This window comes from Carettochelys insculpta, chromosome 14 (assembly GCF_033958435.1).
Source record: "Carettochelys insculpta isolate YL-2023 chromosome 14, ASM3395843v1, whole genome shotgun sequence".
Taxonomy (NCBI): Eukaryota; Metazoa; Chordata; order Testudines; family Carettochelyidae; genus Carettochelys; species Carettochelys insculpta.
Window position 1 is genome coordinate 6,473,944 of NC_134150.1, and position 26,196 is coordinate 6,500,139.

The window sequence follows — 26,196 nt, forward strand, 5'->3', positions numbered from 1 at the left end:
ACAGTTATTCACAGCATTGTGCAATCAGCTGCATGTGTTTTAATTCTGTGCATTGTTCCCTGGGGCTGGTGATACTGCTGTATTGTGCTGAGTTTTTAAGAGTGCAAACAGCACTGATGATGTGACTCAGTGGGGACCTACTCTCAGCTGGACCTAGATGAAACTAAATGGTTCAGTTTCCCTGTGACCCAAACACAGGGCGAGACAGGCATATTGAATGAGATGGAGCCAGTGTGAGAAAAACATTGAAAAAAATATGCAAGATTCACCCAGTTCCCTGGCAATGGATGGATATTCCAGTAATGTGCCAGCATTCCTGACTAAGCTGTGGACGCTGGTGGAAGATCCTGAAACAAATCATCTAATTTGCTGGAGCACTGTAAGTACAGCTAATGCCAGAAGTTACTTAAACTGCACGAGCCATCGACAAGTCCAGTGCATCTAAAACATATTTCACAGCATTTATCTAGCACTTTACATTTTCAAAATATGTTGCCAGCATCAGCTTGTTAACTGAAAAAGACAGAATTTTCATGAGACACTTTTATAGACACGCTGAAAATTATGCTTTGTGTTGAAGAGAAGCCAAGATTTTCTAAATTGACTAATGATTGTGAGACGGGGGGCTATCTTGTTTTTTGGGTGTGACACATTAAATGGGCTTGATTTTTCTGCAAATAAATGTCGCCTCTCTGAAAATCAGGGTCCTTTAAAGTCTCTGAAGTTGGGCTCCCGGGTCATTAGTTACTTTTACTAAGCACTTTAACTGGTTCATGTTGTGGACAAGGGGACATGCATATTTTTGGCAGTTTGGTTGGTCTTATTTTTAATAGGTCTGTTTTATTTTTGTGATGTTTCTTACTGTATTATTTGGTGATTCTAAATGTTAAGTGCAATTAAAGGACTAACATTTGACTTTGCAGTATTTTGAAATAATATTTTGAACTGACTGTTAAGATTATAAACAGATGTGATTTATTTTTCAGTGGAGAATTATCCAGTATGTTGTGTTTTGGAAACACTTTCCACAAAAGGAGCTATAATTAAAGCAGACTTTTACATGTTTTAGCCACAGAAATATTGTTCAGTACAGTTTTCATTCGGAATTCATGGAATGGGATGTAAGTTGTATTTCTGTCTCTAAAAGGAAAGTTATGTCATTCATTAACCACCACGTGAAGCCTGTTTTATAGGCCTGTTTCCATTTATCCTTTCATTTATATATTTCACTTTTGAGAAATACTTTCATAAGTACAAATTACTTATATTGGGCTTGATTAAAAAAAAACACAAGATGTCTTTACCAGGCACAAAAAGGTAGGATTTAAGTGGTTGCAAGTGAAAACAGATCAGAATAAGTTATTAAATTAAAATGAACAAAAATGCTAGCTAGCATTAATCCACTAAGAAACTTGTTACATGCAAATTCTTACCCTAAGCAGACAGTCTTATCTCAGGTAAAAAAAAAATCAAATCTGAGTTGATATGTGTTCTGAGCTGGGTCTATAAATCTTTAAAGTTCTTTATGCCCTTTGGGTGGGCCAGGCAGTTTCAAAGGTCTGCTGAAGACAAAGGACAGATTATTTCCCATTGCTTAAATAGACGCTCCTTTGTTGAGTATGCCCCATCTCCACGGGAAAATAACAGGTGCAAGATGAATTCCAGTGCCAGGTGGCGTGGCCACGTCTTTTTAGGACCATCCGCAGTTTGGGCTTATAGAACAAACACGGCTATTCACAGGTTGTTCACTTGATTATAATATAATTACCTTTAACATCTCTTTGGCAGAAAAAATACCACAGCAGCCCAACACCATGGGAATTTATTTTCATAAAATGGTGCTACCCAAAAATGATGTTAGTTAAACAGAAAATAAAAAGTACAGTTCCCAAAGTGAAATTCCTGTAAGCTTTCTGGAAACATTTTGAAGGCACCATAATAGAGGCTCAATTTAAATGTATACCCCAAATTAAAAACAAAACAAAAAAAACCAAACAAACATAGAGAACCAAAAAAGTCGCATCATACAATACCATACCAACCAAATAAAAGAAGGAATGAGACATAAAAAGGTATTTTTTAAAAAGTGGAAGTTAAATCCTTGTGAGAAAAAATAGAAAGGAGTATAAACTCTGGCAAATGAAGTACAAAACTATAATTAGGAAGGCCAAAAAAGAATTTGAAGAACAGCTAGCCAAAACCTTAAAAAGTAATTGCAATTGTTTAAAGTATACTGGAAGCAGGAAGCCTGATATGCAGTGGGACCACTGTCTGATCAGGTGTTAAAGCACCACTCAAGAATGATAAGGTTGTTGTGGAGAAACTAAATGAATTCTTTGCATTGGTCTTCCCAGCTGAGGACCTAAAGGAGGCTCCTAAACCTGAGCCATTCTTTTTAGGTGACAAATCTGAGGAACTGTCCCAGACTGAGGTGTAATTTCAGAAGGTTGTGGAATAAATTGATAAACTAAGCAATAATAAGTCACCAGGACCAGATGGCATTTACCCAAGAGTTCTGAAAGAACTCAGTTGTGAAATTGTAAAACTATTAACTGTGGTTTGTAACCTATCTCTCAAATCATCTTCTGTTTCTAGCTGTCTTCCAGTCTTTAATGTAATGCCAATAATTAAAAAGGGATTTAGAACTGATCCTGGCAATTACAGACCAGTATATCTAACATCAGTACCAGGCAAATGTGAAATTGCAGAACTGTGGTTCTCTACCAAATATCTGGAAGATAGCTAATGTGATGCCAATTTTAGATGAAGTGATCATGGTAATTACAAGCTGGTAAGTCTAACATCAATACTGGACAGATTGAAAGTAGAGAAAAGAACAGGATTGTCAGACACATAGATGAACATAATTAGTTGGGGAAGAGTCAATGTGGTTCCTTGATAGAGAAATTATGCCTCCCCAATCTACTAGAATTCTTTGAGGAGTCAACAGGCATGTGTATAAGGGGGATCCAGTGGATATAGTGTACTTATATTTCCAGAAAGCCTTTTACAACATCCTTCACCAAAGGTCTTAAGTAAAGTAAGTGGTCATGAGATAGGAGGGAAGGTCCTCTCATGGTGGTAACTGGTTAAAAGATAGGAAATGAAGAGTAGGAATTTTTCAGAATGGAGAGAGGTAACTAGTAGGTCCCAGTATGGACCCTGGGGAGCTCTATCCTAGTCAACATACCCATTCTCCAGATCATTTATGAATAAGCAGTGCATGGCAACATTTACAGATGATACAAAACTGCTTAAGTCCACAGCATGCTGCAGAGAGTTTCAAAAGGTTCTCACAAAATCAGGTAACTGGGCAACAAAGAGCAGGGTGGCCTGTAGAGTTAAGGTTAGATGATGGGGTGTCAGAGAAATGTGGGGCTGGAAGGGACTGAAGAGGTAGGTGGCAGAGGAAATAAAGCATTGAGAAATGCAAAGTAATATGTATTAGAATACATAATCCCAACTCTCTCTCTGCATACAGGAAATGATGGGGATTAAATTGTTACCTCCTGAGAGAGATCTTGGAATCATTAGAGATAGTTCTATGCAAACATCTACTCAATATGCAGTGGCAGTCAAAACAGTAAACAATGTTGAGAATCATTAAGAAAGGGAGAGCGAATAAAACAGAGAATATTTGATTACTTTTATATAAATCCATGGTATGCTCCCATCTTGAATATTGCATGCAGATGTGGTCACCTCATCTCAAAAAAGATACCTTGGGATTGGAAAAACTTCAGAAAAGGGCAACAAAAATTATTAGGGGTATGGAATGGCTGCCGTATGAAGAGAGATCTATAAAACTGGTATGTTTCATCTTGAGGAAAAAAGATGACTAAGGGGGCATATAATACAGGTATATAAAATCATGACTGGTGTGGAGATAGTGAATAAAACGTTATTTACTCCTTTCCATAACACAAAAACTAGGGTCCCCAAATGAAATTAACAGGCAGTGGGTTTAAAACAAATGAAAGAAAGTACTTCTTCCCACAATGCACAGTCAGACTGTGGAACTTCTTGTCAGAAGTTGCTGTTAAGGTCAAAACTAGAACAGGGTTCCAAAAAGAGCTGGATAAATTAATGGAGGATGGATCCATCCATGGCTATTAGTGAGGATTGGCAGGCATGGTGACAACAGAGGATGGGTATATTTGATGATTATTAGCTCCCCATTCCTTCTGGGTCACCAGGCATTGGCCACTGCATGAAGACAGAATACTGGGTTACATGGACCTTTGTCTGACCCAGTATGGCCTTTCTTACATTCTAAAGCAATGGCTCCCAACCTTTCACTAGAGTGGAGCTGCAGCTCCATCCCCCTCCCTTTGACAGACTCCCATTCGCCCCCCAGCTCTTCACAGACTCCCATCAAAGCTAATTCTAGCCACTATGTACACATGAAATGAAAAAGGAAACCGCAACATAGATTTTCAAACAGCAATGACATTACTGGCAGATATTTAACTTAAAATAATTGATTGTAACTTTGTAATTTATTTAAAACTTACATTGTATGCTAATATTTATTGATTTATTTATCTTTCACTGACTTCCCTCATGAAGCCCAGGTTGGGAACCACCGTTCTAAAGAGCAAAAGACCAAATAATGACTGTTAAATAATCTGTTGAAGTTAGGTTTGGCTGTGACAAGGAAGCCAGTATGATACTGTTAATGGTAATACTGTGCTCAGCTGTGGAAAACTGCAGCCACATCAGCATGAAGGACTGCACGGGTATAGCTTTCATAGTAGAGAACCCCAGATTACTCCTTGGCTACATCTACACTTGCATTCCTCTTTTGAAAGAGGAATGCAAATGAGGCACTGATTTACATATCTTGCATTTCATTTGCATAATCTGTTTTCAAAAGAGATTATTTTGAAAGAAAGAAAAGCAGTGTAGATGGGACTTTTTCAAAAATAAACCCCATCTTCCAAAGAAGCCCTCTTCCTGAACCAAAATAGTAAGGTGGTCTCTTTCAAAGATGGGGTCTATTTTCAAAAGAGCCCCATCCACACTACTTGCTTTCTTTCAAAAGAATCTCTTCTGAAGAGAGTATGCTTATGAAGCACAAGCTATGTAAATTGGTGCCTCTTTGCATTTTATTTCCCGCATTTGCATTCCTCTTTCGAAAGAGAAATGCAAGTGTGTGCGGAGCCCTTGTATTTTAGCTATAGTCTTCATTGCATTGTTACCATTTGTGACTTATCTATGGTTATCTTGAAGCATAATCTAAACAAAGGGCATGAAGAGTTAAGGTTAGATGATGTGGTATCAGAGAAATGTAGGGCTAGAAGGGACCTTAAGAGCTCACCTAGCCCAGCCCTGTGTGGTAAGACAGGGCCAAGTACACCTGCTTGTCTAAACAGTGGATCATTTCCTCATCGCTGGCATAGTGCCAGGCTTCTGGCCTACCCCCAAATTGTGTTTGATCAGCATATATCTGTGTCTCCAGTGTAGCAATGAAGACAAGAATAATGGAGACCTGTTTATGAAAATATGTTACCTCGCTGGGAAACAGTCCAGCCAATGCAGCATAGCAACATCCAACATCTTTCGCTCCACTCAGTATCAATCCTCTTGATCGAACAGGCTGTAGGGTTTGTCATTCCCCATTTGGCAGATGATGAATACCATGTTGACTGGCAATCCCAACTCAGATAGTGGCCCTTCCAATAAGGTCATGCAATTGGAGCTAATGTGGATCTAGCAGCTGGCTTGCATAACAATAGCAGGGAAGCTTTGTCAGCACAGGCTGTAGAAAGGTTGCCTCTAACTGGATATTTACTTGATTGGCTAGTCCATGCTACTGCTGCTTCCTTACTATTGTATTCAAACTAGCCAATACACAGATATCTGTGGCTTGCCTACATGTATGGCTGTCACACCTCTGAAAAAAGTGTAGACATAACTTTCCTGCAATTCTCTATTGGAGGCATTGCACATGCTTTTCATAGAAACACAGAATGGGACCACAAAGTCATCTAGGCCAGCCTTCTGCACTGAGGCAGGAACAAGTAAACCTCGACCATCCGTGACAGGTGTTTGCCAATATGTTCCTTAAAACCTCCCACCAAAGCCTATTTCTGGAGATCAATGATACTTTTAGGGAGTAAGCTTTTCTTAATATCTAACCTAAATCTCCCTTGCTACACGTTAAGCCTGTTGCTTCATGTCCTATCTTCAGTGGACAGAGAGCAATAGATCCCTTTCCACTTTGTAACGGTCATTAACATAGTTTTCAAGTTCCCCCTTAACCCTCCAGAGTCTTCTCAAGACTAAATATTCAGTTTTTAAAATCTTTCCTCATAAGCTGGTGACACTAAACTAGTGAGAGTGGTTGATGCCCTGGAGGGTAGGGATAGGGAAACCTAAATAAGTTGACGGATGGTGCCAAAAAAAATCAGATGAGGTTCAACAAGGAAATGTGAAGAGTTCTGCACTTCGGGTGGAAGAATCTCAAACTTTGGTACTGGCTGGAAACTGGTTGACTCAGTAGCAGTTCAGCACAAAAGGACCTGGTGGTGAGAGTGGATGAGAAACAACAGTGTGCCCTTGTAACAGCGTACTAGGGGTACATTAGCAGGGGCATTGCCAGCAGATCTAGGGAAGTGCCCTTTATTTGGCACTGGTGAGGCCACATCTGGAGTATTGTGTCCAATTCTTGGCAGGGATGTGGACTCACTGGAGACAAAAATGATTAGGGGTCTGGAGCACATTATTACAAGGAGAGGTTGAGGGATTTGGGCTTCTTTGGCCTTCAGAAAAGTGGCGGGGGGGATTTGATAGCAGTCTTCAATTACCTGAACAGGGTTCTGAAGAGGATGGAGAGAGGCTGTTTGCAGTGATGACAGAACAAAGAGCAATGGTCACAAGTTGCAGTGGGGGAGGTCTAAGTTGGATATTGGAAAAACTGTTTCACTAAGGCCGTGTCTACACTAGCCCCCTATTTTCAGAGGAGACTTGTTAATGAGGGATTTTGGAAGATGCTAATGAGGCGCTTCCATGAATATGCAGTGCCTCATTAGCATAATGGTGGCAGTGCGTGATTCGAAAGTGATGCTTTCAGAATGCACACCGCCCGTGTAGACAGAGGCCTTTCAAAAGGACACCCTGACTTCGAAAGTCTCTTCTTCCTATTTGGTTTTGGGAAGGAGGGGCTGTCAAAATCAGGGGTCCTTTCAAAAGGCCCCCGTCTACACGGGTGGCATGTGTTTCAAAAGTGGCACTTTTGAATTGTTCATGGCTGCCATTATGCTAATGAGGCACTGCGTATTCATGGAAGCACCTCATTATCATCTTTCGAAATCCCTCATTAACATGTACCCTCTGAAAGGAGGGGGCTAGTGTAGACATGGCCTAAGAGTAGTGAAGCTCTGGAATGGGTTACCATGGGAGGTGGTAGAATTTCCTTCACTAGAGGTCTTTAAGGCCTCGTTTGACACAGCCCTGGCTTGGTTGATTTAGTTGGGACTGGACCTGCTTTCAGCAGTGGGTTGGACTCGACTGCCTCCTGAGATCTCTTCCAACCCTGTGATTCTATGATAAGTGAGGTTTTCTGAACCTGTTATAATTTTTGCTGCTCTCCTCTGCAATGTGTACACACTACTTCTAACTGGACACAATATTGCAGCTTAGCCCTCACCAGTGCTCAGTAGAGAGGTGTAATTATCTCCTCTGTCCTACATCTGACACTCCTGATAACACACCCAAGAATATTACCCTTTTTGCAGCTGCATCATCTTGCTGATTCATCTTTAATGTGTGATCCATTGTAACACTTGGATCCTTTCCAGAACTACTACGGCCCAGTCAGTTTGTTCCCATTTTGTAGCTGTGCATTGATTTTTTTTTCTTCCTAAGTGCAGTAATTTGCATCAGTCTTTAATCTTGTTGATTTCAGGCCAGTTCCCTAATTTGTAAAGGTCATTTTGAATTCTAATCCTGCTTTCCTAAGTGATTGCTGCCCCTCCCAGCTTGCTATCCACAAATTTGAGAGACATACTCTCTGCCCCATTGTTCAAGTCATCATTGAATAGTACTTGACCTACAGAAGAACTTTGTAGGAACCGATTAAATAAGTCTGCTTATTTTGGTATTAGAGCATTGGTAACTACATTTCGGGTATGGTGTTTGAATCAGTTATACACTCACCTTGTAGTAATATCATCTATATCATGTTTTCCTAGTTTGCATATTAGACTATCATGTGGAATTGTGTCAAATGTCTTAGTGAAATCAATATAGCTCATGTCTATTGCTTCCCTGTATTCATTAGGGCAGTGACCCTGTCAGGAAAGAAAATTAGGCTGGTTTTGCATGATTTTTTTCTTGACAAATCCAGGCTGCCCATTTATTATTGTCCTGTGGGTACTCACAATTTCATTGTTTAGTCATTTACTCCAGTGTCTTTCCAGGTATTGAAGTTAGGTTCACTGGTCTGCAATTCCCAGTGTCCTCTTCGTTCCCCTTTTTACAAATAGGTGTTTTATTTATCCTTTTCCACCACTCTAACACCTCACCAATCCCCCGGGAGTTCTTGAAGATAATCTCTAACAGTTCTGAGCTTGCTTCAGCTGATTCCTTCGCTACTCTATGATGAATTTTATCAGCCCACTTTGCTGATTTGTGCAGATTCAGTTTTTACCTGAATATTCTTTAATCTGGTGAAGCTATATTGGCCTCTTACTATTCTTGCAATCTTTCTTTTGCATGGGATAGTTTGCTGTTGAGCCATTGAAAAACTGCCAGGTCTCCTGAAATCCTTTTTCTCCTTAGATTTTCTTTCCATGGAACCTCACCTACCAGTTCTCCAAGTTTGTTTGAGTCTGCCTTTTGGAAATCTGTTGTCCTAGCAATCGCGTAGAGAGGACAGAATATCTGGGTGGGTCCCCGCTTTTGTGGGGGTGGGCAGTAGTACTGGACCTATAAAAGATTCTTCTAAGAGCCAATTAGATAAATCTGCCTATTTTGGTATCAGACATTGATAACTACATTTTGAGTATAGTATTTGAATCAGTTTTTTACTTCTCTAATAGCAATACCTATATCATATTTCCCTAGTTTGCATATGAGAATGTTGTGTGGGACTGTGTCAAATGCCTTACTGAAATCAATATGTCATGTCTACTGCTTCCCTACATTCACTAGGCTACTATCCTTGTCAAAAAAGGGTGAGAGGGGGCAGAGAGAGGGGCCGGGGGGATTGGAGGTCCTGGGAAGGGGGTTAGGGAGGGGAGCAGGAATGATTTGGTGCCCTGCGAAAGCAGGAAGTGGAAGGGATCGGGGGGCTTTCCCCTCCCGACCTCTTTTTTCTTCAGCAGGCACCTAGGGTACATAGGCTGTGGTGTACACCCATGCGGTCGTGGAAGTTCCACCCACCCTGCCTGACCCCGGCCCTTATCTGTCAGCCCAGATATGTCCCTCTCCTGCCACCACCATGTGCTGCTGCTCTGGTCTCCAGCCCTAGTGCCAGCCTTGCCCAGATCTTTCCCTCAGGAGGCACACCCCCAGCAGGTTTAGTGCTAGGGTGCTAGGTTTAGTGTGAAGGCCAGGACTCTATTAGGGTTTAAAAAAGAGCTTGATAAATTTTTGCAGGTTAGGTCCATAAATGGCTATTAGCCAGGGATAAAGTATGGTGGCCTAGCCTTCAGAACAAGGGCAGGAGATGGATGGCAGGAGATAAATCACTTGATCATTGTCTTCTGTTCTCCTTCTCTGGGGCACCTGGCATTGGCCACCGTTGGCAGATGGGATGCTGGGCTGGATGGACCTTTGGTCTGACCCAGTATGGCCATTCTTATGTTCTTATGTAGGGTCAGAGACTGAGCCAAAAGTACACGTTGCCAGCAGGAGGGGGATGTGGGGATGTGACCAGGCTGAGTGACACCAAGCAGGATTTGGGAGTCCCAGCCTGTGGATTTGGGGGTGTTCAGCCCCAAATTGGGTGGATCCTTGTGGCTATGCACCTGGTCCCTGTTTTGCTGTTGCCTTCCTTAAAATAATGGAATAAAGAATTGTAGAAAATTAGTGTTGGAAAAGATCTCAGGAGGACATTTACTACAATCCCCAACTCAAAACAGGACAAATGCCCAACTAAGTCATTCCACCCAGAGCTTTGTCAAACCAGGCCTTAAAAACCTCCGAGAATGGAAATTCCCCTACTTTCCTAGGTAATCCATTCCAGTGCTTCACCAATTTCCTAGTGAAATAGTTTTTCCTAATATCCAACCTACACCTCCCCCACTGCAGCTTGAGACCATTGCTCCTTGTTCTGTCATCTGCCACCACTGAGCATAGCCTGGCTGCATTCTCTTTGCAATGGCCCTTTAGGTAGTTAAAGAAGGTTGCTATCAAATCCCTCCTCAATCTTTTCATCTGCAGACTAAACAAACCCAGTTCCTCAGTCTCTCCTCATAAGTTATGTGCCCGAATTCCCTGATCATTTTGTTGCCCTCTGCTGGACTCTCTCCAATTTGTCCACACCCTTTCTGTAGTGGGAGACCCCAAATTGAACACAAGAATCCAGATATGTCTTCACCAGTACCAGATAGAGGGGAATTATCACTTTCCCTGATCTGTTGGCAATGCTTCTGCTAATGCAGCCCAATACGTCTTTAGCCTTCTTGGCTATGAGAGCACACCATTGACTCATATCCAGCCTCTCATCTATTGTAACCCCAGGTTCTTTTCTGCAGAACTGCAAGTTAGCCAGTCATTCCCCGGCAGTGTTCCCTCAAATTTTTCCCACCCTGAGCGGAATACCTGTTTATATATACACTAATGTGGTGGGAGTGGGGCCAAGAAGCTCCGAGTGTGGGAAGGAGGCTCAAGGCTGGGGTGGAGGGCTGGATGGAGGACTGTGAGGGCTCTGGCTGTGGGTGTGGGCTCTAGTGTGGTTTTGAGGTTGAGGAGCTCAAGGCTGGAATAGATGGTTGGGGGCCCAGGGTGAGGGATTTGGTGTGCAGGAGGGGAGGGGGCTTCAGGTTTGGGGAGGGGCTCAAGGCTGGGGGTTGGTGTGCAGGAGGGGATACAGGCTCTGGGCTGGGGACTGGGTTGCAGGAAGGAGTACAGGTGCTTGGCTGAGGGTGTGGGATTTGGAGGGGGACCAGCTATGAGGGCTTTGGGATACAGGAGTGTGCTCAAGATGGCGCACCAGCCGCAGCAGCTTCTGGCTTTGAGGAGAGATCTCTTCTCCTCTGTAGCTCCTCTTCCCTGTGCAGCTTGCTTAATGGGAAGCTGAACAGCTTAGGGGGAACTTAGCTCCGCAGCCTGTAGCAAGCAGTGCATACATTCTTCCTTCCAAAGTGCAGAACTCGGCACCTGCTTGTGGTGACCTTCACTAGATTTCTTTTGGCCCCATCCTCCAATTTGTCTAGGTCACTCTGGACCATATTGCTACCCTCCAGCATCTCTATCTCTCCCCCCAGCTTAATGTCATCTGCCAGGAGTGTTTTGATGTCTGTTTTGTGCCCATTAACTCTTTAATGGGCACAAAACAGACATCAAAACACTCGTGATCCACAAACCAGTTAGGCTACATTTTAATGGCGTGGGCCATTCTGTTAATGACTTAAGAGTTTGCATCTTACTGAAGAAGAATTTTCACTCTGCTTTGGAAAGAGAAACTGCTGAACTCTCTTTCATGTTCAAATTCAACGCATTAACACATGGTTTGAACCAGGATGCAAATTTTCTGGGACACTATAGGGACTCTTTTGCATACTTGGCTTCATCTAATTCTTGACTCCCCGCCCCCCCCGCCTCTCTGCTCTCTGATTTGCTCACCTTGATAATTCTTTTCTGATTTGTCAACCTTGATTACTATTTTTGGTTCTCTATGCCTTGAATATTGAGTCTGTTCTGGTATGGCTATGGTCTGAAGAAGTGAGTCTGTCCCACGAAAGCTCACCTAATAAATTATTTTGTTAGTCTTTAAAGTGCTACTTTACTGCTTTTTTAATTTCAAATCAGGGAGAGTTGCTGCACCTCCCTCACCCCTAGTGCTAGCACCCTTGAGTCTGGGGCAAAAAGGTATTGAGTATGTGAGCTTTTTTCATATCATCTGTTACTAGGTTGTCTTTCCCATTTAGTCAGGGTCCCACACTTTCCGTGACCAAGTTCTTGTTGCTAACATACCTGTAAAAACATTTCTTGTTATCCCTCACATCCCTTGCTAGCTGCAACTCAGCACTTTGGCCTTCCTGATTACAGGCCTGCATGCTCAAGCAGTATTTTTATACTCCTCCCTAGTCATTTGTCCAAGTTTTCACTTCCTGTAATCTTTCTTTTTGTGTTTAAGCTCACAGATTTCTTTGTTAAACCAAGCTTAGCCACGTTCACCCAAAGCATCCTGAAACCTTCTGATTTGCAACCAGTTCCTCTCTGATTGAGCATCAGAATCAAGTCTGAATGGTTGCCACCCTGATTACTACCTCGGCTTTCTCACATACTGGCACATACACTTAACTTTGCATCCCAGCTTGCATGGCTTTGCCATCCTCGTATCTGCACGGAAATGAAGTCAAGACGCTATTCCCTGAGACCTTTGCCTCAAAATCAAACTCCTGTGGAGGAAATCTGTCAAGTATAACTACCATGTAATTGTTAGACATAATTTTAACTCAGTCCATCTCAAAGCATTTTATAAAGAGAGTTCATATCATTATCTCCATTTTGCAGCTGAGGAGACTGAGACAAAGAGCAGGGAAGTGACTTACCCAAGAGCTCCTTGCAAACAGGCAGAGCCCAGAATAGAGCCCAGATTTCCTGGGTTCATATCCTATCCACTGGATCACACTGCTACCCAATAATTGCCACCTTTGTATGTCAGCCCCTTTGCGTTTGATCACTTGATTGTACCTTGAGAGTCCTGGCTCTCGTTTTGTTGGTTTACATATGCCTCTGGGGATTCCAGAATGACTCTGTGAATCTTTTCTGTTGTCTCTGCAGAATGGCACCAGCTTCCATGTTTTTGATCAAGGGCAGTTTGCCAAGGAAGTCCTGCCCAAGTATTTCAAACACAACAACATGGCCAGCTTCGTCCGGCAGCTGAACATGTGTAAGTAAAACTCCAATGCCTGGAGAGCATTGTAGAATGGAGACATCACCTCAGAAAGAAGGGAATAAAAGGAGCATAAAAACAACAGACAAATTTAAGGCCTGGTCTACACTAGGGAGATTAGGTCAACTTTACCCTGACTTAGGTTGATTTTCTAAGCAATCAGTCCGCATTGCAGCGTCTGTTCTGATGTTTTTGGGTATATCTACACTTATTGGGAGATTGACCCTGTCAGGTTAGATCTTCTGGGGTTCAATTTCATGTACATAGTGGGAATGAGAAAAATCGAACTATTCAGGCTTGACAGTTGACCTCTGCACTCTTCATTATTGCGAGGAGTAAGGGAAGTTGATGGAAGAGTTTCTCCCATCGACCTCCCTCAGTGAGGGTGGCCAGACAAATCGCTCCTAGATAAGTCAGTTCCAGCTATGCAATTGTCATAGCTGGAACTGTCTATCAGGGATAGACTTTCAGGACTAGTTTAGACCTGCCCTTCAAGGGCTCCTAAGGTTAGTTTTGGTATTCCTGCTTTTCATGAGGAGTAATACCAAAACTGACCTTGCATGGTCAGCTTTAGGATAGCGTACAGAGTGTTGCAAAATTTGACTTTCTTGGCCTCATGGAGGGGTCCCAGAATGCCCCAGTGTGACCACTCTGGCCAATATGTTGAGCTCTGCTGTTCTCCAGGTGTGCAGGAAACAGCTCAGGAAATTTTGAATTTCATTTCCTGTTTGGTCAGCATGGTGAGTGGAGCAAGCAGCAAACCATGGCAGCACATCTGGTCATGAATTCCCAGGGTCACAGACAAGCTCCAGCATGGAGTATGCAGGAGATCCGGGACCTTATTGCTGTGAGGGGGAATGAAGCTGTGCTGGCAGAACTATGAAGCAGCAGAAGAAACACAGAAAACTGAAGAATGGAACTTTCTTCCCAGACCAGAAAATACCCTTGGAGACATGGAGATGCCAGTAGTGATCCTGGGAGATCCATCTTATTCCTTACTCTCTTGGCTCATGAAGCCACACACAGGCAGCCTGGACCACAATAAGGAACAGTTCAAATACATGCTGAGCAAGTGCAGTTTTCTGAACACGCCAGAGTTCCTAAAGATATGGCATCATGCACCTTTCTTTGTCATCCCACAATGATGTCAGTGAAACAACCCTTGTAATCTGCCAATCCCTGCAACACCATGGAACAATACCCTTTGCAGTTTATGAACCCTGGCAAGGTGGTCTGGTGCCAAGACAAGGATGTGCATTTCTTCTATTGCCCCACCACAGTTAGGGAACCACACTGCGGCAAAACCATCCACTATGTCCTGCACATTTTCCAGAGTCAGTCTCCTTCATAGCAGAAGGGCATCAATTCCCTTGGCTATTTGGATGACAGCAGACCCTACTGTAGATTTGCTTGTTCTGAACTGATTGCCCACTAACCAGTAGCTGTCTGGCATTGCAAGCTTCCACAGAGCTATTCCGACTCGCTTCTGTTTGACCTAATCTCCTAGTGTAGACGTATCCTTACTATAAGATACAAGACTCAGATATGAAACTCAGTGTTCCACACAGCCCAGATCCAGGTGCCATCTCCATGCTACTCACAGGAGTGAGGAAAAACTGACCAGCGCTGCTGTGTACTGTTCAGTTTCCTGACTCCTGTCAAGGGTGGCAACCAACTTGGCTGCCGCCGCTGACACAAGGTTTTCCAACTCCTGTCAGTGGCAGCAGCTGAGATGCCGCCAATGCAAGGAGTGGCTGCTGCCCCTGACAGGATCAGTTTCCCTGCTCCTATCAGGGTCAGCCACCTCCCTGCTCCTGTCAGGGGCAGCAAGAGTCAGGCTGCCGCCACTGATAGGACCGGTTTCCCAACTCCTGTCAGGGATGGGAGCCTGACTCTTGGCTGCCACCACTGACAGGAGTGGAGAAACTGACCCGTGCAGCAGCTGGTCAGTTTCCCCTCTCCTGTGAGAGGTGGCCAGCCCACAGCCAGGCTCTGGGCTGCCTGCTACTCACAAAAGCAGGGAAACTGACCAGTGTAGCAGTGCTGGTCAGTTTCCCAGCTCCTGCAAGCAGAGGGGAACTAGGAGCTAGGACACCTGGTTTCCAGCTCCTCCTTACTTGCACAAAATTTGAGATATGCATGGTCGTCCTCGAACACAACCTTCGCGTAATTTGGGGTCTACTCTTGAGACTGTACTACTGTGCTAGCATCAGGTGCCTCCAGTTTTGGGTTTGAGACATACTCGTCTAGACACATTAATGTCTCAGGCTTGACTGTCCCACTGGCATGTGAAGGACCATGTGAGCTAAGCAATGAATTGCTTGTGCCTTGCAGCATTTTTAGAACAGCTAACATAACATTCAGGCAAAGATTAGAAGCAGGGAAAAGGGAACTGCACTTTAAAATAAGTGGAGGGAAGTTAATTCATATATTGGGATTCTTTGTTCTTCCCAACCTGTATGATCTATGTGACTCTCACCAGTTCTGTTTACATTTAGATGGCTTCAGGAAAGTGGTAAATATAGAGCAGGGTGGTCTTGTCAAGCCTGAACGTGATGACACTGAGTTCCAGCATCTCTATTTCCTACAAGGCCATGAACACCTCTTGGAACACATCAAAAGGAAGGTGGGAATTGAGTGACAGATGTGCATCCTCTCCTGGGGGCAGGGGAGGGGATGATATTCATGGAGTCTAAGGATGTCATTAAAGAAATGGGCAGGGTGTTGGAAGGCTGCTAGAAAACTTACAAAATTAGCTAACCCCACTTTCTAGAAATGCTGATGTTAGGGATGTTTGTTTCCTTGGCACTAGTGCTGCGTTGATCCTCGCAGTACCTTTTTTGTCCAATTCAGTTTTAAATAACTCCAGTGATGAGACTTCCATCACATCTACTAGGATGCTAGTCCCTAGCCTCACTAATAAGGTATTCTTCATGTTCTTCAGCCTCTATCCCCCTCCCGGGGGCCACACTGGACTCTTAAAACTGCATCTCCTTTTCTAATATATCATCATTTATTAGCTGATATTCCTAGTTAGAAACTGTCACAGAGCTCTTATTCTTGTGCCCAGCATCTTATAGTAAATGCTGCTTCATGTGCACTTGTCAGGTGTCTGTTGTGAAAAGCGAGGAAACGAAGATGCGCCAGGAGGATCTCAGCAGGTTGCTCTATGAAGTCCAGATTCTGAGAAGTCAGCAGGAGAACATGGAGTGTCAAATGCAGGACATGAAGCAGTGAGTTGATCGTATTCAGGTTCTGCGCCACTTCTGCTTCGTAACACAGTTGCAAATCTTGGGGAGTATTTATAAGATCTTTGGACTTCTGGGGATTATATCATTCAAATCCAGTGTGACCTTTCAAATGAATCTTTTCTGTACTGAAAATATTTGTTTTGTGTTCAGTGAGATAATATTGGGTTTTGGTCTTCCTTTCTGTTTTGAATTTGTCTTTATATAAGGAGGAACTTTAATGCAAATTTTAAATGAATTAAAATCACACATCACAAATAATGAGGAATAGTCCAATTTTCCCAATGACTTACTCAGTCAGCTCCATCTGTAATTTGTCTTGTGCTGTGGCATTGAGAATGAGGGCACAGGAGCATTAGCTAAAGATGGTGCCTCTGTGCTGTACTCACTTGTTCTTAGCATTCAAAAGAGGATCCTTGATGCCAAATTTTCAAGAATACCTATAAAATGGCTCATATAAAACCTGTGTTTTCATACAAGATAGGTGTATGTGGGCAATAGGATTTTGAGGCACAATCTGAGAGGCCCGCTGTATATGTCCTTTAACAATATCTCCTCAGGGTTGCGAGGGATTGAATTTACAGGAGTGCCTTTTCAGTTGAAGTGGAAAGAAGTACAGTATTGCCAGCTCAAGCCAGTCAGAAACCACAGATTATTTTGGAGTCTTCTTATGTGCCTTATGTTTGCTGAGCCTTTGAAATGTTGTATCTTCATGCTTTCTCTGCAGCCATGAAAATTTTAAATATATATTTATTTTAAATATATATGTGTAACGCAAAGGTTGAGACTCTCAGATTATCATGACTCCAGTGTCTGGGGTTTTAAGAAAAATATAAAATATTTCAAGATAAAATCACACAGAGTCAGCAGCCCTGTGTGCCATGGTAGCAAATTCAGGGCCTGTGGATGGAGATGTCTGTGTGTTCAGAGGATGTTTCTCTTTCTCTTTCAGACAGAATGAAGTCCTCTGGCGGGAAGTTGTATCTCTCAGGCAGAATCATTCTCAGCAACAGAAAGTGATCCACAAGGTAGAGATCAGACCAGCTCGGCTCAGTTGTCTGTAAAGTATTGGACTGTGTGTTGCAAACTCTCAGATAGATGCAGTTCTGTCTCCTGTTCCTGTCCAGATCCTAAATTATATTTTCAATTTCTCATTGTCGTGTGCATTTTCCCTCTTTCCTAATTGCATTGCATATCATTGACCTGGGTGCTAACAAGTTCTGCCTGACAGATGGATATTTGTACTGTCTTCGTCTTTATCTGGTTGTACAACCAGGCAGCCCAGGGTAGCACTGGGAAAGTTCAGACTCAACATCTAGCTCTGTGCCCATGTAGAAAGAAGGGTAAAATCCTTCATATTATGAATTTGTATTGCTCCTTAGTGAGGCCAGTGACTTTAGGGCACAGTATTTGTATGTAACTCACAGGCAATCTGACCCTGATCCTGCTTACATTGAAACCAGTGGCACAGCTCTCACTGGTTTCACTGGGAAGAAGACGGAGAAATTTTTTGCATTTTCTATTTTGCACAGAGGTGTTCCCCATCATTAATACCTTGGGCTATAGACTTTTGGGCTTGCCCAGTTTCTCCCTAGCACTTTGTGTAATTTGCTGTAAAATTGCCACAAAGGCTGTACATTCCTAGGTTGTGCAACCCTTCCTCCTACGTGTGAGTGCTTACACGCACAAGTGTCATATTACCTTTATATAAATCCATGGTACATATCTGGAATACTGTGTATCAATGTGGTCGCCCCATCTCAAAAACGATACATTGGAATTGGAAAACGTTCAGAAAAGGGCAATAAAAATGATTCAGGATGTGGACCGTCTGCCATATGAGGAGAGGTTAATAAGCCTGAGACTTTTTAGCTCGGAAAAAAGATGATTGGGGGGGGATATGATAGAGGCATGTAAAATCATGACTAGTGTGGAGAAAATAAATAAGGAATTGTTATTTACTCCTTATCACAACACCAGAACTAGGGGTCACCAAATGAAATTCATAGTCAGCAGGTTTAAAACAAATAATAGGAAATATTTTTTCACACAACGCACAGTTAACCTGTGGAACTCCTTGCTGGAGAATATTGTGAAGGCCTGAACTATAGTAGAGTTTAAAAAAGAACTAGATGAATTCATGGGGGATAGGTCCATTGATGGCTATTAGCCAGGATGGGCACGGATGGTGTCCCTAGCCTCTGTTTGAAAGAGGCTGGAAATGGGTGACAGGGAATTGATCACTTGATGAGTACCTGTTCCGTTCATTCCCTCTGTGGCACCTGGCATTGACCCACTGTTGGAAGATAAGATACTGGGCTTGAAGGACCTATGGTCTGACCCAGCGTGTGTGTTCTTATGTAGCCTCCCTGGGGGGAAGGGAGGCTCCCCAAAGCACTTATGGGACAGCATGTAAATGAAACAGCAAAGCCCACCGTGATTCCCCAGCTTCCAAAATGGAGTCATGTTTGAACACAATGACACAGTGAAAGCTCCACACACAGTCATTGCATTTTCACTGCTTTCTTTTCTGTACTACAAGAAATGGGTAGACATTGGATGCAGGAGTTGAGACAAATACCCGGTCTGTACTAGACCCACAGTGAAAGTGTTGTGTGAGGCTTGAGTCAGCTGTTGTCTGAGGAAGGATTTCTCTCTACAAAAGCTTTTTGGCTTTATGGTTGGTGTCCTTAAATGTTGATTTTCAGTTAAAAAAAATCCAGCAGAAATGGCCAAGACGCCCAGTCCAGGACTACCCAGAGGGTATTGCCTTTTAATCTGTAAATAGCCCATTACCTTAAACAGAGATTGATTCTGGTCAAGCAGATCTGTGCACATTGATGCACATATGATTATGTATCTGTTTGCAAAATATTCCTGATTACGATGGGGCTAGTTGGGGACTGTGTATGCACGTGGTGGGTAGCTCGCCTTGTTTATGCGTATCTGGTCGTATGCATGCAAAGAGAACACACAGAAACACTCACTGAGAATTAGACCCATTGGTTTTAAGTGTGTGGGTTGCTCCTGAACCTTTTCAGGCTAAGTCATTTCGTACAGTCTGATTTGGATATTCCATCCCATGCTAGGAAAATCTTTCTAACTCTAAGGGTACTTTCAATTCTGGAATATGCTTCCAAGGAGGATGGGGGATCCCCATCACCCCTGTGAGGGCTGGTCTTCTTGGTCCTACCTCACGCAAGACCCTTCCAGCCCACTATTTCTATGATTCTATATTCTGCCTGGCAGATCCCATTTGTGGGGGGAAGGGTGTGTTAGTAAAATGGGGGTGGGGGATATACATTATATGAAAGGTGCTGTGGAGCATGGAATGCTGAACCACTGCTGATTAACACCTGACTCTGATCTCTCCTAACAGCTGATTCAGTTTCTGTTTGGCCAGCTCCAATCAAACCCGAGCGGTGCTGGGATAAAGAGAAAACTGTACGTACCCTTGTGTTGCGCACACACACGCGGCTGGATAATGCTCACACTTCATTAAAAACCCCAGCTCAGCTCAGCTCAGCGTGGGGTGGGAAGTCACCTGACTCAAGCACCATGGTGATAACAAATGAAAGGGGCAGAATGGCTGAGTCAGACCTGCTGACATTCCTCATTCAGAGGCCTTTAGAGAACCACCATGTCAGCTTGCTCTGACCTTTATTTGAAAGAGGGAAAACTAACTAACTGAGGGCCTGATCCAGCTCCCTTTGATGCCAATGGACATTTTCTCATTGACATCAGTGGGAGCAACCAAAACAGGCAATTAAAATAGGGTCACTGAAATTAAATGAACATAAAATCTTTCTGGTTGCATGTGGTTACTGATTCTGCTTCTAAAGCTTTCATTTTAAGGGTAAATTACTGTTGTGTGGAGGTCGCGGATGACACGCACATCTTGTGATCTTTGCTCTTTATTGTCGTAATAGATGCTCGGCAATAACCGTGTGGTATTAGCATAAAATTCACCCTGGTGCAAGGGCTGAAACTCAGGCCTTATCTTAAATGGTCTTAAATGGGGCACCACTGACCACCTTCACTGGGGTGAATTTCACTCAGAGTGCAAGGATACCACAGTGATGGGCTGATACAGCTTTGACCTGACTTCGCTCTAACTTGAACCAGTATAAATCTGGAATAGGGCTACTGAAGCCAGTTTAGGTACACCACAGTATCAGGGGAGTAAGTAAGAGGAGAATCTGATGCACCAGTTCTCAGCTATTAGTGTTAGTGGAGAACTGGTCCCTTGTACCGTGTATGTCTGTGTTCTCAGGCTTGGTGTAAGCCTGGCTCAGTCTATGCCATGCTGTCTGGGTAAGATGAGAAATGGGCCTGAGCTGTCAAGTTTGGATCCCGATCCAAATGCAGCCTTTTCCAAATTCATGGGTAGGTGGATCCTGTCTTCCAGTTTTATCTCATCTCCATTTGATGAGGCGATCTTTGATCTATGGTAGCTGCAGTGTAGCATTTGGACGCGAGAAGAAGCACGTCTGTGTATTAGGATGAACTGAAGGAACAAGGAGTGATGTTTCCTGGCTCACGAGAAGAGTCTCCACTCCCTGCTTGGTAGCTTGCTGTGGGTCGTAAATGAAAGCATCCTGAATGTGTCATGGACTTGAGCGTGGACAGTCAGGCCTTGTGGTCAGAGCCGGACCTACGGGTTAAGAACCAAGTCGGGGAGCCAGACTGAAGCAGAGCAGGAACGAAATCGCTGCAGGACTGAAAACAAAGCAGAAATGCTGGTGGGGCAAGTCTAAGAACAAGGCAGGCACAGGAGTGGCTGCAGCTGCAAGTGTCAGGCTACGTCTGCTCTAGCCTGGGAGATTGACCTGCTCAGGTTCGATTTTGCATGTCTAGTAGGGACACACAAAATCAATCTCTCAGGGGTGGCAGTCAACCCCTGTACTCCTCATGGGGTGTGAGGAGTAAGGGAGGTCGACGGGGGAAACTCGTCTATTGAGCTTGTTCAGTAGGGAAAGCCAAGTAGCCAAGTGGAGATCGGTCAGTTCTAGCTATGCAATTGCCGGAGCTAGAGTTGCGTGTCTGCAGTTGACTCGCTTTGCTTAGTGTAGACACAGCCTAAATGTTGGACAGCTACTGCCTTACCGCTATTGCTGGGCTTAAAAGCAGGCCCGGGAATGTGGTTCAGCCACTCTGGCAATCAGCCTAATTAGGGGTTCAAGCTGCAGTTAGCTGGCCATAACGTCATGGAGTCTGCCTTAGAATTAATAAAATATTGAGCCCGGCGGTAAACACTTACGCCTCCTCCCAGTGTGGGTGTGGGGATGTTTCCCAGGGTATTAGACAGATAAGGTGGGTGAGGTGATATCTTTTATTGGATCAGCTTCTGTTGGTGAAAGAGACAAGTTTAGGAATGTTCAGAGCTCTGCTTCAGGTCTGGGAAACTAATTGCATATTCTGCACCAAGGCCAGGCAAAACGCGGATGCTGTAGTGCTATTGAAGTCAGACGCTGACCATCGCCACTAGAACAGGGGTGCGGAACCTACAGCCCACAGGCTGGATCCAGCCTGTCAGCTTCCCTTCCCCTGTGTGTAGCTGGGAGATGAAGCAGCTCGCAAGCGACAGGGCAGCACTCCGTGCCTGCAGCGAGCCCCGTTGCTCCCATTGGCTGAATTGCAGCCAGTGGGAGAGCTGGTGGGGGCACTTTGCTGAAGCATGGAGAGCCCTGCAGACCAATGTGCATTCTGTTCCCCCTCCCACCAGAGCCGTGCCAGATAGGTGCCCATGCCCCCATCTCCTGCCTCTTCCTGCCAGACCCTGCACCCTCCTGCCTTGCTCCTGCATTGCCTTCCACCCCAGCCTACTCCTGCATCCTCCCTTCCACCCAGACCTCTCATCTCCACCCTGCTCCTACACCCTCTGTCCCGCACAGACCCCACCCTGCACCTATGTCCCTCCCAGACCCCACAGCCTCTCTCCCAGCCCACTCCTGCACCCTACCACCTGCCAAGACCCCACATCTCCACCTCAGCCCACTCCCAAGAAGTCCCCTCCTGTGCATTGAACTTCTCCTTTTTGACCCTACCCCAGGCCTTACATCCCCTTGGGCTCTGGGGTGGAGCTTGGGGGGAGTGAGGTGAATGTCTCCTGCTTCTGCTTTTCAGCTGGGGGCACATCTGTGAGGTTTTGTTTTACTTTGCTTTTTCGCTTCTCACTCGCATGTCCCCCGACCCAAAAACGTTCCCCACCCCTGACCTGGAACGTCCTCTCCGGCTTGAAAATAATATTATTTACAAAGCTTACAAACTTGCTGGTGCATGAAGATACACAGAGATAAAGGCACACTTGTTGCTAAATATAATGGGCAGGGGAGCCAACAACCTCTGTCAGCTCCTGGGCAAGGAGTGGGAGGGGGGCTGGTGGGGCGGGCTTAGGGCAGATGGAGCTGGCAGGGCCAAGGGCAGCCAGTCCTTACCCCTGCCCAGAGTGCACCGTAGTGGCACCCCCTCTTCCAGCCCTTAGCGCTGCCTGGAGCGCACTGTGTGGGGCTTTGGCAGCAATTTAAAGGGAGCCCCCACTACAGCAGCAGTGGCCCCTGTGAATTGCCAGGCCCCCTTGGCCCCACCCCTAGCTGTAGGCTTTCTATGTTCGTGGCAAACCAATCTGCTGCTCTGGGAGGACTAGAGCCAGTTTCTCTTTAAAGCAAGAAAGTGAGAGGAAGAAGCCAGGCAAGACTTGGTTTGTTTTTTTGTTCGTCTGTTTTAAGGACAGGTTGAGCCTCTCTAATCTGGAACTCTCCTGTCCAGCAAATTCCACAATCTGGCGTGACTTTAGTTAGCCCAGTGACTGTTTATCATGGGCGTGGCCAAATTTCTTGTGGTGCCATAAAGTTTGTTTACAGCCCCCAGTCCTGGTTGTCAGTGTTCTGTGCTGTTATTTAGCTGTTATGTACCCCTAAGTGTCTTCTAAGAGCCTGCAAGCAGTGGAGGTGTTGGTAATGTGCTAGACAACATTGACCTCCCCTGGTATGGCAAATTCTTTTGTCCAGCTGTTGCCACCGCTGCTACTACAACAGTGGTGACATCTGGGTATCTGGGCTCTTTAAATTGCTGCTGAAATGCTGCCGTGGCATCCTCCAAGCGCATGAGGGCTGCAGGAATGGTGGGGAGGGTGCCGCATGGCACGCTCTTAGCAGTGCTCAGGGCTGACTGCCAAACCCCTCTTCCTTTGCCCAAGGCCCCACCCCTTCTGGGAGTGTGGAACTCCCCCCCCCACCCCGTCCACCCCTCACCTTACCCAGGGGAATCACAAGGCTGTCAGCTCCACTGACTAGCAATGATGGGGAAATGGCATGACAAGAGGATGCAGAAAGAATGGGCTAACCTATGAAGTTAGATCTATAGGCCGCTTCATTGTGAGGAGGATTACTGACCCCTTGCAAACTCAGCTGTCTGCCATTCAGCATCAGATTCTGTTTTTCAAGGACATTAATATGCTTGGCTGCTTTTTAAAAATTAATGTGCTAAGGTTTCCTGAAATAGTCACTTGTTCCATATACCAATTTGAAACATCCCCCATTGTTTTTTCCAGAGTAAAACCACTGGGGTCTGCCTGAGAAAGCTTTCCACTTGGACTTCCAGTTGCCCACTGTCCTTTTCCTCATTTATTATTTGTCCCTATTAGTAAGCGCTGACTCTTTTAAGCTGCACAGGAGGGAGAACAAAGACTTCCCAAGACCTGTTGCACTCAGAATCTAAAGAAAGACATGAAGCTCTTAGAGGAGGAAGGATGGGTGTCTTTGTGGTTAGGAGAGTTGGTTCCTTGCTCTGCCACAAACATTCTGTGTGGCCTCAAGCAAGTGACTTAATTTCTCTGTGCCTCAGTTCCCCAGCTGCACAAAGGGGTGATAATTGCCGATTTCACAGGGGTAGTGTGAGGCTAAATAATTGTGGCGTGCTTAAATACTGTCGTGGGGAAGGCAATATCCTAGTACCCAGGGGAGGTCAATTTGGCCAGAATTTTCAAAAGGGTCCAGTGGTGTTGATCACCTCAGTTTTCAGGGTCACAGCTTGAGACCCTGTAAAGAGATCTGATTTTCAGATGGGTCCTCAGCCCGCTTGTCGCTTTTGACATAATTCCTGAGTGGCATCTGTGTACAGGGGCCTGGCTACTGTGCACTATAAAGAATGGAAGATTAACTTAGGATGGGGCTATGGCAGTTGACGTTAAGCCCAAATTCTCCCAAATTAAGGTTAAGTAAAATGCCAAGGTCATCCCAAAGAAAACAGCGCAGTTCAAAATGTTCCCTTCATGGTAATCTCTTTAACAGGCAATATGCAGTATAATCAGGTAGGCTGAAATTCTGCCATTGATGAGACTCTATGAAATTCTTTTCCTGGATAATGTACAGCGCTTAATGAAAATACCTTCTGAAATACACGTTGTGGCACACTGAGAAAAGATTGCACTTCATCTGGACATTTGCATTCCCACATGTTCTAATAATGTTCTCTATTCCTTTCATTAATAGAGACATGATTTCCAATCAGACCTTTCTGTGTGAAATGTGTATGTGTAACTGATGGGACTGTAGTGAATTTAGACTCCAGTCTGACTGAACAGAAATGTGGTTTATTGAAATACTTGGGCACTGGATTGCATTGCATGTCTGGGCAGAATGGGGATGAGACCCTAAAACTGAGCACAGAATGTAGAAAAAAACAATTAAATCTAATGGGCAAGTGTGAGGGAGTGGAGAAGGGAGGGCCTGATGTCCCAGGGGTTAAAGATGTCCCAGCTAGCCCCGCCCTGCTTTACCTACAACCCATGCCCGGCCTGAAGCAGGAGAAAAGGAAGGAGCCTGGTTCAGTCTGGGGGCTGACTGGCAAGGAGGCAGGAGCCCTGTTCAGCAGTCTAAGGACACGAACTATAGTCTGTCAAGCAAGTGAGCCCCACCTTACCCTCTGGGAAAAGGGGGAACCGATTAAGAAGCTCCAACCAAGGGATATTTGGACTCTAGGGGCCATGCCCCAAATGTAAGGACTTGACTAGGAAGAGGTTTGGAATTCCCAGGCCAGGGGGCCAGTGCCCTCCTTTTCTGGCCTGCTCAGTCAGTGACCTCACCACTAGGCTATGTGGCCACCAGTAAACCAGCCATATCAGTTAACAGAAACTTTCTTTTCAATCCTCTGGTGAGAGGGCAAAAGCTGCTCTTGACGGTCCCCATCAGATGGCTGGGTGTCGCTGAGAGCTTGCCAGGGCCTTCACTCATATTGAACTTCCCTTTAACAGTGTTGCTGAGGTAATAGGTTTTCTCGAGTGTGAGTCATATAACCCCTCCCAGCACTTCATTTAAATGCTTAAAATCACAGATATTGCAGATATCCGAGGGGGAGCCCAGTTAGTCTGTAGCTGCAAAAACAACGAGAGGTCCTGTGGCACTTTATAGACTAACAGATTTTTTTGGAGCATAAGCTTTCGTGAGCAAAGACCCACTTCGTCAGCTGCATGTTAGATGTTGCAGACCGTGCAAAGGAAAACAAAGAGGGTGGATAATTTGGTGGTTCAAGCCTCATGTATGATGTGCCTAGAACTGCAATTTCTAATCCTGGCAGGAGTTTTTCAGATGTTCTCTCTTCTGGGGATATAAATAGAGTTCTGCATTATTTACCCCATGGTGATCTTTCAGACTAGACCTGGAAAAGCAAGATGCTGTTCCTCTGCATGGACATGAAAGGTCCCCGGTGCTTGGTGATCTATTCAAAGTGATTATTACACAGTCTTTTCAATTCACTGCCCATGACACAAGGCAGGAGAGCACTGGTCATCAGAAATAAATAAGGCACAAACATTTAAAAGCTACCAAGTGATGTCAACCATTGATTGAAGCGCTTCTTGCACTTGTAATTAGGTGGCAG

At 44.6% G+C, this 26,196-nt stretch overlaps 1 protein-coding gene across 1 annotated transcript in view; it reads left to right on the top strand.

The window, feature by feature from the left end:
- The first annotated feature begins 216 nt into the window (after positions 1 to 216).
- Positions 217 to 26,196, top strand: part of HSF4 (heat shock transcription factor 4) — a 41,717-nt gene continuing 15,737 nt past the window's right edge. The window contains exons 1-6 of the mRNA XM_075008389.1: positions 217 to 379; positions 12,958 to 13,066; positions 15,568 to 15,695; positions 16,178 to 16,302; positions 17,270 to 17,345; positions 19,697 to 19,761. Of these exons, the coding sequence (XP_074864490.1) occupies positions 218 to 379; positions 12,958 to 13,066; positions 15,568 to 15,695; positions 16,178 to 16,302; positions 17,270 to 17,345; positions 19,697 to 19,761 (665 nt within the window). The 5' untranslated portion in view covers position 217. The remainder of the gene's footprint in view (positions 380 to 12,957; positions 13,067 to 15,567; positions 15,696 to 16,177; positions 16,303 to 17,269; positions 17,346 to 19,696; positions 19,762 to 26,196) is intronic.